This window comes from Daphnia pulicaria, chromosome 1 (assembly GCF_021234035.1).
Source record: "Daphnia pulicaria isolate SC F1-1A chromosome 1, SC_F0-13Bv2, whole genome shotgun sequence".
Taxonomy (NCBI): domain Eukaryota; kingdom Metazoa; phylum Arthropoda; class Branchiopoda; order Diplostraca; family Daphniidae; genus Daphnia; species Daphnia pulicaria.
The window spans coordinates 28,269,001-28,281,097 of NC_060913.1; the positions used below are offsets into that span (position 1 = coordinate 28,269,001).

Consider the following 12,097-nt stretch of genomic DNA (forward strand, 5'->3'; position numbering starts at 1 on the left):
GTTTCATACAATTATCAGACATTTGAACTATTATTTGTTGAATTAAAACTATAGCTCTTTAGCTGTTAATTTCAATATGGATATGTGTTAACAAAAAGCTTCACACTTTCTTGGATTCACATCATTAGGTCTCTGGGGAACCAAAATCAGCCAAGAACCTTGCCAAGAACGCACTGCAATTTTGTCTACGGCAGAAAAGTTGTTCCACAGAAATCACTTGCACAAAAAAGGATACGACCAAGAATTGCTGATTAATTACTTTCAACCGATGGCTGTCAAAAGCATGGTAGATTTTTAATGTTCACCGTTCACCTTTATGAGCTTGTTAATACTAGGCTATACTTCATACGTGTTAGGTTGCACACGACAGTTACCACTGTGGAAAATTCCGGGGCAGTCAGCCGTTCCCGACCCCCAAACGACAAAACGGTTGGTTTGTCGGCTCGTCGCAGTACAAATTGCAAACTATTAATATTTCGTGCCCTGAAAATTGTCGACCGCACAACTTGACCGGGGCATTAAAATTAGCCGATTTGAGATTGTGCTAAGGAATTTTTTTAATATTTTCCGTTTGAAAATGTAGTCTATAAAAAACAAACAAGATTGACGCGATACGAAAAATTTGTTGATGCAGTTGAATTCTTTCACGTTTTCAAATATGAATACTTCAGTTAAATTACAACCATAACTCTGTAGGGAACTCATAGGTCATAGTGCTAATGGTAACATTGGTGAGAAGCTGATAAATCATTTACTTTATGTGCTGAGATGGTGAATCAAAATATGTCTTAATTAAGTTAATTGTTTTTAACCAAAAATAGGATAATTAGCATAAAACTTGTTTAAAAAAGAAATCATGCTATTTAGGTTCATAGGCTTCGCAAGATATGGCAAAAACAAATAAGTTCCCCGACGCTACCGGTGTTCCCTAGGTCATTTTTTGAATTCTTATCTTCCATTTGAAGTGCTCTTGTTTTGGTTTTTAAGCTCTTTAATTTTTTTATTACAGACATTTTCTCATGATTTTGATGGATTTTGGACATACAAATGAACATAACTTCCCCCGCTCAGAAGAGTTTAACCTTTTTCCGCTAGGTGGCTCTTTTTTTACGGAAATGAAATGATGGAAAAGTCGTCTGCTTTTCCTTCCGTCGATGGTCGATCGTTATTTGTTGAAATGAGCTGGAGACTCGGATGACATTGTGAATTTCCTGGTAACCTTTATGTCGATTAAAGTAATAAAGTTATATGCGAATAGAAAGTTAAATTTAGTGACCTTGATTTAAATTAAGTGAGCTTGATATTTTTTTTTTACAGAAATGGACCATTTCCCTACGTAGTTCGTACCGTACCTATTCGCTTCATAATCATCATGTTTGCAATCCAAAACGTAACTATGTTTCATTTAAAGTGACTTGATTCAATTCTATTTTGTTCCTCTAAGGTGTATATTTTAAATATTTGTAACCCAAGTAAAGCACTTGATTCTATTCTGATGAAATTTTGATGTTAATGTTGTAGATTTGTTGGTCGTTCTTCGTAACTTGTGTTTAGATACATTTTTTATTCAGCTGCAGATGCTGATAATTTTGTTGCTTGTTCTCCAGAAGAGCATACAATTCAAGAGCAAAAATTTTGCATCTGGTGGAGGTTTAAGTTACAAGCTTTTTTAAATTACAAATTTAGTGACAGAACATTGGAAAGTAGGCCTAAAGCTTTTGTCGAAGAGTACTAATGCTTTGTTTATAAAACTGCTTATTTGCTGAAAACAGAAATCTTTGCAGTTATCCTATTTCTGGCCATTTACAGCAGACATTAACCATGCCACGTTTCCACTCCAAACGACAGTTGTGTTTGTGCTCTCTAAGAAACGCTGTGTTGAAAAAGGGAAACATGACCATGCTTTGAAAATATTCTAAATTCTATGTTTTCAAAACGGAAACACAAAGTTTAAAAAATGGAGTAAATTTCTTTTTCTCATTTTTACCTTCGCGCCACTTTTGACATTAAACCTAATAAACGCCCCTCATTAAACGACACATGATTTAACTAAACATTGCGTTAAGAAAAGGTAAAAATGTTAACTTTTTGCATCTCTTTGGCAGGATGTAAAAAACAAACATTTTGAAACATCAACAAATGAAATAAGTATATATCGCGTAAATTGGTTTGATAATCAAGTTTATTGCAAACCTTATCTTTAGTTTGTATACATCCTAGCAGAAAATTATCAACGGCTTGTTTCGTCCAAATTTCACACAGCGGCGGTATAATAATTATTCAACATACTTAATATAAGGCCCGTGCCACTTGTTTGATATGACTGCTATGGGTATTGAACTCGGGACTCCCGGGTCCTAGTTCGATGCTGATCCACTGTGCCATTCTAGATATGTTTCGAATCCTTCACAATCATGGCATATTAGACGATGGGCGTTGGGACCTTTGAAAATTTTTCCGAATATCCAAACATCACTTCCAATTCGCTTCGTAGCACCCATCACACACACCACACAAATGAATTAAAAAACATTATGTGAGCCATTTGGCGACACACTCGATGCATAGATATGCTTAGTCAACAATATCGACGGACAAACTAGATGTATAGGCCATTTCACGCACCGTGCCTATGCACGTTACGTATGTTTAGGCAATACGCATACATATAGCATACGAAAGAAACAGTACTTAATGAAAGGCTTTGTTTACACTAGTTGTATTAAAGTATGTTGACTGATAGTACTTTTGGGACTTTAAGTACTTAATCTCTTGAATCGTAGTTATTTGAAAAAGTTGTTTATGGCTTTCTTGAAACTATGTTTGGAATTGTCCCCTCAATGAATTGTTTTTATCTAATAAAATGAATATATAGAGGATGCAGAGGATTAGATTTTTAACAAATCAGGTATAAATGCATTAGCTGCAAATTAAGGTATTCAACTTTAAAGTTAATTCATTTATTTATGTAAATATAATTTTGTAAGAATTTCGAGAAATATGCAAATAAGGAGAGGGATAACAAGGCCATGGCTTCCAGCATAGCCTGGGGTTCTTTCGGGGCGGTTAGGTTAAAAACAAAAAGAAAACAAATGTGTTTGGTTGGGGGGAATCATTTTTGTTTCGAAAAAAATTTCTAAACATCGTGTGTCGGAGGAGGTGACAAACAAGTCATGTTTAGATATAGCAAAACATTAGTTTCCTTTTAGAACACAGCGTTTCTTAGAGAGTGGGTCCTTACTTTTTCCAGTGGTTGATGATTTCTTGAAATTGGTTGTGTAATCTTAGAATTGTGTAGAAGCTCCTTTAGTTTGTTTCTGTTTGTTCAGCCTCGACACCGCTACTTTTTTGTTTTCATTCTAAGTTAACATTTGATGTGTACATAGTTAAATACTTTGCCTATAATTAATGTAGTGATTATTATTTGCTTTAGGAACTAGATTCGGTTTGTGTAAATTGACTCACCTGCAGCTATTACGACTGGATTTCTCCACTCTCTAAGAAACGCTGTGTTCTAAAAGGAAACTAATGTTTTGCTATATCTAAACATGACTTGTTTGTCACCTCCTCCGACACACGATGTTTAGAAATTTTTTTCGAAACAAAAATGATTCCCCCAACCAAACACATTTGTTTTCTTTTTGTTTTTAACCTAACCGCCCCGAAAGAACCCCAGGCTATGCTGGAAGCCATGGCCTTGTTATCCCTCCCCTTATTTGCATATTTCTCGAAATTCTTACAAAATTTTATTTACATAAATAAATGAATTAACTTTAAAGTTGAATACTTTAATTTGCAGCTAATGCATTTATACCTAATTTGGTAAAAATCTAATCCTCTGATCCTCTATATATTCATTTTATTAGATAAAAACAATTCATTGAGGGGACAATTCCAAACATAGTTTCAAGAAAGCCATAAACAACTTTTTCAAATAAGTACGATTCAAGAGATTAAGTACTTAAAGTCCCAAAAGTACTATCAGTCAACATACTTTAATACAGTTAGCGTAAAAAAAGCTTTTCATTAGGTACTGTTTCTTTCGTATGCTATATGTATGCGTATTGCCTAAACATACGTAACGTGCATAGGCACGGTGCGTGAAATGGCCTATACATCTAGTTTGTCCGTCGATATTGTTGACTAAGCATATCTATGCATCGAGTGTGTCGCCAAATGGCTCACATAATGTTTTTTAATTCATTTGTGTGGTGTGTGTGATGGGTGCTACGAAGCGAATTGGAAGTGATGTTTGGATATTCGGAAAAATTTTCAAAGGTCCCAACGCCCAACGCCCATCGTCTAATATGCCATGATTGTGATGGATTCAAAATATATCTAGAATGGCACAGTGGATCAGCATCCAACTGGGACCCGGGAGTCCCGAGTTCAATACCCATCGCAGTCATATCATATAAGTGGCACGGGCTTTTTATTAAGTATGTTGAATAATTATTCTACCGCCGCTGTGTGAAATTTAGACGAAACAAGCCGTTGATAATTTTCTGCTAGAATGTATACAAACTAAAGATTAGGTTTGCAATAAACTTGATTATCAAACCAATTCACGCGATATATACTTATTTCATTTGTTGATGTTTCAAAATGTTTGTTTTTTACATCCCGCCAAAGAGATGCAAAAAGTTAACATTTTTACCTTTTCTTAACGCAATGTTTAGTTAAATCATGTGTCGTTTAATGAGGGGCGTTTATTAGGTTTAATGTCAAAAGTGGCGCGAAGGTAAAAATGAGAAAAAGAAATTAACTCCATCTTTTAAACTTTGTGTTTCCGTTTTGAAAACATAGAATTTAGAATATTTTCAAAGCATGGTCATGTTTCCCTTTTTCAACACAGCGTTTCTTAGAGAGCACTTAATTCTACACCGCACATCAGATGAATCTTCTTTTCTCATCCTTCCCCGTCTTGTCCTCGTGTTTTTCTTTCGCATACTGTTTGGCGGTTTGTTCCATCACTTCACAGCTCAGGTAAATCTGAACTTCATTTGTTATTAAAATCGTGTAGTATGTGGGTTGCCGTTTTTGTTTCAACTGTGCGGTGTAACGAGTGTTGTAAGTTGTAAATGCTGGTTGTTTTCCCTCTAACTATGCTAAACTATGCTTGCACATCGTGATTATAATATTTGAAATCCTCGCCCCAAATCAAGTTAAAACAAATACTGTGCTAATTATCCATCAGCAAAACAATTTATTGATGGTCGCAGAATAGCTCTTCGATTCTATAAGTTTCGAATAAGGGAAGGTCCCGTTGGAGGTGCTGTGAATTTTTAGGTGCCTAATGTACGATGTGAAATGTGGTCGCTACATTTATTGTTTCTTGTTTTGGTTGGTTTTGTTTTCCGAAAAAACTGGAGCCATCAGCCGCTAGATGTCCACGTGTAGGCAGTTGACTGATTCAGTAGTAATTACTACGTAGGCAATTTTTAAAATTAAAATGAAGACATTCGAAACATTTAATTTGGGTACATCATGTGCCCAAATTACATGAGCTGTAAATCGGTTACTGTTAATTAGGATATAGGTAAATAGTATATAATGAAGAGAAGTTTGAACTAAAACCAATATAGAGTAGATAATTTTTTTTAGTTTACAGATTTTTGAGATTCCTAATTTCAACGTGTAGAAGATCAATTTACTTTTTTTAATTTGAATTTTTGAAGTTTCCATGTTACATTTTGTTCTGATATTACCAAATTACTTTTTCCCTTAGGTGCCTAAGTATTTGAAACAACCTCTAAGCTTCCGTGGAAAGAGAGCAGCGTCTACCGTCGCATCTTAAGGCCTTAAGGTCAGTCATTTTAATTGTCGATAGTGTGTAAGCTTAGAAGTCATTCGTTAGAAGATCATTTGGCGGCGTGTTTAAATTGAGGAATCGAAAGGTGATACCAACTGTCGTGCTTGTCAGTTGATCCTTGTAGCGCCGGTGGTGGTTTTAAAGCGATTTTAGGTACAGTCAGGTTCCATCAGATCATTGGTCGAAAGGTTTCAGTTTGAACATTAGAAAGCAAGCAAGTTTTTCCAAGCGAAATCATGTTCATTTTTTTTATTGTTACGGAAGTGATTCGGGACTTTTGAATGCTCATCATTTGATTATTTCGTAAACGGCGACGCTTCCTGAAATGAGAAAGCTTGCACATCAAATTTTGTATATCTAAGTCAAAAAGATTTTGCTAATGTTTTCCGCAGTTTCATGTCAGTTCGAGAATTGATATTCATTCAGCTTGAACTGCAAATTAAATCGCGCAATGAAATCTTTCTCTTTGTCTATAGTCATTCTCTATCTGTTTTCCCCTTGTTGACTGTTCACGCTAAATGCCTTTCAAAAATAGTTCCGCTGGCTATTGTATAATTTCCAATTTCTTTGTTGAATTCTTTTGTTGTTTTTGTTCGGAATGCAGCTCATTTTATTGGCCTTTTTGTCAAGCGGAATTCCTTAAAATGAGACCGACTTTCGTCGTTTTCTTCAAATCCTTCTCCGCTTGACTATTTTCTAAAACAAGAACGAGATCCCCAATTAAATAATTATAGACAATTTTGTTGTCTTATTCTTACGTGACACCCGGGGAAAATGAAGTTGTGTAAACAAAGAAGGCCAATTCGAATTCATATCAGTCAGACTGCAGTATTTCTTGAATGTTACAATTTTCGACGACATCTGGCACATGGAGGAAGCGTAAGCCTGATGATAACTGCATTCCACATAGTAAATGTGAAAATCTGTTCTGCTGTTATTCGACAAATATGCTATTTTCCACTTTTGTGAGATTATCATGTTTGCATCATGTAATATGGCTCCCTGTCCACCTAACGGCTTGTTTTAGTTTTAGTTTTGTATTTTTGTAAAAACAGTGGGAACCACAGCAGGTGCTGACTGCTGAGACAAAAACCACCCCTTCACAATTTTATTTTATTTTCGGCGGTAAACTCTTTTGAACCGTTTTTTTTTTGGTCCAGCAGAAGTGGTTGCAGTTTTCAATGTCAAACAAAGCTTTTACTCAGCTTCGATAACGTTCCCCACCACAAGCAACAGCTGGCAGTCCTTGCGATCTCAATCATTAGACATTCATTTCCTCAAACCAACTGAATGGTTTTGATTTAGTTTGACTTGGTTAAATGAGGTTGTCGAAGGTTGTAAAATGAATATCTGCAGAAATAAGAGTGCTTATAACAACGTTAGTTTATATTTATGTAATAACGTCTACATCTTGCATGTTATAATTCTTTGCTGTATCATTTACACATGCGGCCTACAGAGGGCGATGTTCACAGACATGTTGCAGTCCACCGGTTCTTTAACCGTCCGTCTCGCATCCGACTTTCTTCTAGATATAGGATTAGGCAAGCTCTGAAAAGTATTGTGAGTTTAGTTATTCCTTATTCGTCGCAAAGTGCATGTTTCACTACTTCCCTCCCGGTTGCTGGAAAACATCAACACTTTTCTGTATTACTTCAGTTGAGATTTTACTAATTTAGTAGCCGTTGAAACTAACAAATTGTTTCTATTAAAAGATTCAGATTTCAGTTGATTCTAAAATTGGTCAGCACTAGACAAACAATAGCTTATAACTTTTTGGCGAAATGGCAGAACCCTCCTATTGTTATTACCGACCAACCAATTCTGATTCCAACTCCTGTTCCATCAGTGGAGATTGCGACAAAGTACAACTTGATGGAAGAAACTTTTGGTGAAAACTGGGCTAAAGAACCAGCAGATAAATATTTAGCGCCGTCTTATTGCACAATAGGTAAGTAATAAATCAGGAGCAGGGAATTGATTTTTTGAAACTATATTCAGCCGTTATACGATTCTAGAGTACGCCAACACAAATCAACTACAGCAGGATCATCCCTGTGTTATCCGTTTGATTCGCGAGAGTTACTTGCGCCAACCTGCACCGAAAAACGTGCCCTATAACATGAATCATTCTGAAACGATCGATCCCTCCGACGGGCAATCTAAAGAGATTTTGCGACTCCTGCACAATCAAGTAAACAAATATTCTACATAAGACGTTGTTGTCTATAGCTTATTTTTTTTTGTCTTTGAATTGTCGATTAGACTAATGGTTTTTTCATCGAATGCGGTGGATTCGACGGTGAATTTATTTCCAACACCTTGTACATGGAGCGCTCACTCGAATGGAGTGGATTGCTGATTGAAGCGGACAAGAAAGCGTTCACTCAGCTTATATCTCGCAATCGCAAAGCGTTCACCTCGCCCGCTTGTCTCAGTACAAAACCGTTTCCCATGGAAGTAAGTCCTTCAACGTGTTTTGTTCAGCAGCCAATTATTCGCTAATGTCATGGGAACATATAGGTGGTCTACAGTGGTACCGCCGAAACGTTTGGCGCCATTATCGAGGAGAAAGATGTTAAACAACCGCAAAGCCAGCAGAAAGACACAGAAAGCATTTAAAAAATGTAGTTTTTCCCGCTTTACTCCATTCTACTTGCAATCGGTAGAACCGACGTCGACTATTTTGGACTTGACGTTGAAGAAGCTGAGTATAATATCTTGAAAACCATTCCTTGGCACAAAGTCAACATGAAGGTATAGGTGGTCACCTGATACGTCAGCAGTTTGTTTTTTGTGCCAATTACATTTACGTTTTTTTTTTTTAATTGCGGATGCGTTTAGACGGTGACTGCGGAGTGGAATCACGTCACCGAAGGTGAACCGGGCTTGACTCGTTTGATGGAGAGCAACAAATTTACCAAAACTGGTCTGATTTCGAATTGTTATATCCGCGAAGTTGTCTACATTCAAAATTCTTTCAATGTTTAAAGAGAGAAATAAAACTTGGCGGTCAAATACTGTACAATAGTAGTCTGGTCTCTTAGGAGAAAATGTATAGGGAAAGTCGAAAGGGTTTTAGATCAATAAAACTTTGAGCATCCATTAAAAATGTTGTTACAAATTTTCTTTTATTCGTATAAGATCTAAGAGATTGAGCATAATAAAGGTATTATTAGTGGAAAGTAAAAATAGCCCAGAGGATTTGAATTATTTGATGAAGTTGTAGTGAAATCCAAGAACAATTACTACTCCAACCTGTTGTCATGGGGTTGTCTGTCAATTATTTTAGAAATTTGTACGTACGTTTTAGGTGGAACTGAATTTGGGAAAACCTATAATTAACAGTCATGTACTGTAGTAACTTGTCGTTTGAGTCTGTCACTAATGCTATAAATCTACATGGATGGAATTTCATTCAGACTTCCGATTGACTTACCAAGCTATATACTAGCATTTAAGTAAGCTTTGGCATTTTTCTTAACATACAGACAGTGTATTATGATCTTTTATAGGATAAGTAGAGCAAGCATCATAAGATTTTAGGGGAGAAAATGCAGGCCGATTGCGTACACAAAAAGGAAAATTCTCTATTACCATCTATGCTACTATTAACTAACATGTAACCTGGAATCGAACCTACTCACAATTTGTAAAAATTTTGCGGATCACTATGCTACCGACTTAGCTATAATATTTACGCAGTACTATAGAAACTATGGCTAGATATTATTCTCGGGAATGACCAAATAGGGACTTGTAAATTTTTCGCTACCAAAGCGAGATCGTCTACACACTGCACAAACGCTACTTCTCTATCATGATGTATAGCTTTTTATTTATTTCAAACAAACCCGATCGCCGTAACACAGGTATTAAACTTATTTTATAATTGATTTCTCTTAACCTATATATAAATATGATGGGAGGTTGAGGTGACTAAAAGAGGGGTAGCTTTCATTTTCTTTGTTTTCACCGACGGAAGTAATAGAAAGGGGAAGAAAATTTACCTTTTTTTATCCCGCCAGATTCTTTGTCCAGTCTCTAAACGAAAATGTTGCGTATAGCTAAACCTAAAAAATGTTTACCTATACCCAAACATTTTTTTCCCTATACCTAAACATGTGTTTGGAAATATCTCCAAACCACAAAATGTTTGGAACTTAGCAAACCCCATTTTTCTCAGAGTAGTGGGCATTTAATCTCAGAGATTAGAATTTTCTTACGTCAAGCAGATGTTAATGGGTGGAGCTTGAACAAAATCCCTACGCCAACAATTGTTTTGCAGAAAAGAAGTTTTATTTTAGATTTGTATGCTGAAGGTTATTCTGCTTCTCAGAACGATCACGAAACCACACTTACAGCATACAGCAGTAGTCTGTTTCCAGAAGAATATTCTTTCACTCCGTTGAAATTTGTTTACTTCGGCGGTTTTGATTCTAAAAGTATACCCACTTTTTGTCAAACCATCGGTTAAACCATCATCTATAAAGGACTAGGCCTACCAATATTCTTAAAGTGTTGGGCTGATTGTGATTACTGGTGAGTCAAGTGTTTGACTATAAATATGGTGACAAAAGTGCTACAGTTTATTCGCGAGTTTTCCTTTCCTACCACGGTGTTTACGAAATTGCGCAAGAGCCTTTTCTATTCCCTAGCAATGTTCATAACTGTCTTCATAATTTTCTTTTACTCAATTTTGCATAACCCATCATCATCCATCATTCATCATTATAATCCTCTAATTCAAAGCATTCTTGCATTCAACTTGACTAAGAAATTTGACAATTACTTACCCACCACTCTTATTTTCAAAAACGATAACAGCAGTAACAACTTAGCCAACCCTAATGAAATTGCTGGATACGATATGAAGCGCATCTTATTTTGGACACCTTTTTTTGGAGTGAAAGATTATGGGTTTGGTATCGGACGAGACGCCTTCATCCATGCAAAATGTCCTGTCAATAATTGTATGACGACCACTGATCGAAATTTGGTCAACCAAAGTGACGCAATAATCTTCCACCCATTCGACGTCAATGTTAAAGATTTGCCGATGCACAGAAATGTTCACCAGCGCTATATTCTATTCTGTTACGAAGCCTACGTCAGCCACAGAAATTTCCCCGTCTTTAAAAATCCGGCCACAAATTTGGAATTTTTTAATTGGACGATGACGTACCGTCGGGATTCGGATATTTACAGTTCCAGTTACGGCAGTATCACGCGGAGGAATCAATCGGTGCAGTTGAATACATTACCTCCGCTATTGTCGCCGGATGAATCTCCACCGGATCCTTCTACCTTTTGGCAATTCAGCGGAATCAATCAATCGAGACAGCATCCGGCAGTTGCCAACCGGACGAAATCGGTGGCTTGGTTCGTTACCAACTGCAACACTCCAAGTAAACGTGAAATCTTCTTCCGCCAAGTGGCCAAGTACATCCCCATCGACATTTTTGGTGGATGCGGACCTCTGAAATGCCTCCGCGGGGGCAGCAAGAAATGCGACCAATTATTATATGATTACAAGTTTTACATTTCTGCGGAAAATTCCATCTGCCCCGATTACATCACCGAGAAATTCTACCGGGCTCTCGAGATGGGCGTCGTTCCCGTCGTTTACGGAGGTGCCGATTACTCGGCCTACGCCCCGCCCCATTCCTACATCAACGCGGCCGATTTCGAGTCTCCTAAAGCTCTGGCCGATTACCTCCTCCTGATCGAGCGTAATCCTCGGCTCTACTCGGAATACCTGGGCTGGAACAAGGACTGGGAAATAAACAAACAGAAACAATCGGAGGGTTGGTGTCGCCTTTGTCAGAAACTCAACGCAGTGAAATCGGAAGAGCAACAGTCAAATAATTCATCAGAAGTATACCAAGATATGGCCAAATGGTATTACGACACCGTTTCCTGTTTACCGGGATCGAGTATCCTGAATAAATACGGCATTTCTTAACCGGAAGACCGCATGATTGGACTCAATTATTATTTTCTATGGATATAATATGGATTCAATTGCATAATGTAGCTCTTTAAATAATATAATGCTGCTACCTTTGACAACAAGACAGTTGTTTCTGACACACATTATATGTTCTTTCCAGAGTTATCAGCATTGTCATGGATAAATAGAATTTTCTCCGTTGGATTCCTTGTCCCTAATACTTAAATACACGTATACTGTCAACAATACATAGAATTTCTATGTGTTTTTCATTGATAATTATTACATTGAAAGACCAAGTTTGAAGATATTGTTTTTGGTGAAGGTAAGGT

The 12,097-nt window shown here is 36.9% G+C and overlaps 2 protein-coding genes and 1 long non-coding RNA gene across 3 annotated transcripts; all 3 read left to right on the forward strand.

Annotated features, from left to right (window-relative positions):
- The first annotated feature begins 1,125 nt into the window (after positions 1 to 1,125).
- On the forward strand, positions 1,126 to 3,495 carry LOC124320534. Its single transcript, XR_006913977.1, has 3 exons — positions 1,126 to 1,214; positions 1,318 to 1,390; positions 3,434 to 3,495. It is a non-coding gene; the product is annotated as an uncharacterized LOC124320534 (long non-coding RNA).
- Positions 3,496 to 7,643: 4,148 nt separating this feature from the next.
- Positions 7,644 to 8,434, forward strand: LOC124320994. The gene is made up of 4 exons (XM_046783911.1): positions 7,644 to 7,763; positions 7,831 to 8,006; positions 8,078 to 8,272; positions 8,336 to 8,434. Exons 1-4 carry the CDS (start codon positions 7,688 to 7,690, stop codon positions 8,432 to 8,434), a joined length of 546 nt encoding a protein of 181 aa, XP_046639867.1. The 5' UTR covers positions 7,644 to 7,687.
- A 1,945-nt stretch (positions 8,435 to 10,379) lies between these two features.
- Positions 10,380 to 11,777, forward strand: LOC124321003 (alpha-(1,3)-fucosyltransferase C-like). Its single transcript, XM_046783920.1, has one exon. It carries the CDS (start codon positions 10,380 to 10,382, stop codon positions 11,775 to 11,777), a length of 1,398 nt encoding a protein of 465 aa, XP_046639876.1.
- The last annotated feature ends 320 nt before the right edge of the window (positions 11,778 to 12,097 follow it).

Bases quoted from the DNA above. Each gene is read 5' to 3' on its own strand.
- LOC124320994 (XM_046783911.1), top strand. From the start codon at position 7,688: ATGGAAGAAACTTTTGGTGAAAACTGGGCTAAAGAACCAGCAGATAAA. The intron at 8,007-8,077 runs GTAAACAAATAT...ATTGTCGATTAG, and splicing joins TGCGACTCCTGCACAATCAA to ACTAATGGTTTTTTCATCGA. The intron at 8,273-8,335 runs GTAAGTCCTTCA...GGGAACATATAG, and splicing joins CAAAACCGTTTCCCATGGAA to GTGGTCTACAGTGGTACCGC.
- LOC124321003 (XM_046783920.1), top strand. From the start codon at position 10,380: ATGGTGACAAAAGTGCTACAGTTTATTCGCGAGTTTTCCTTTCCTACC.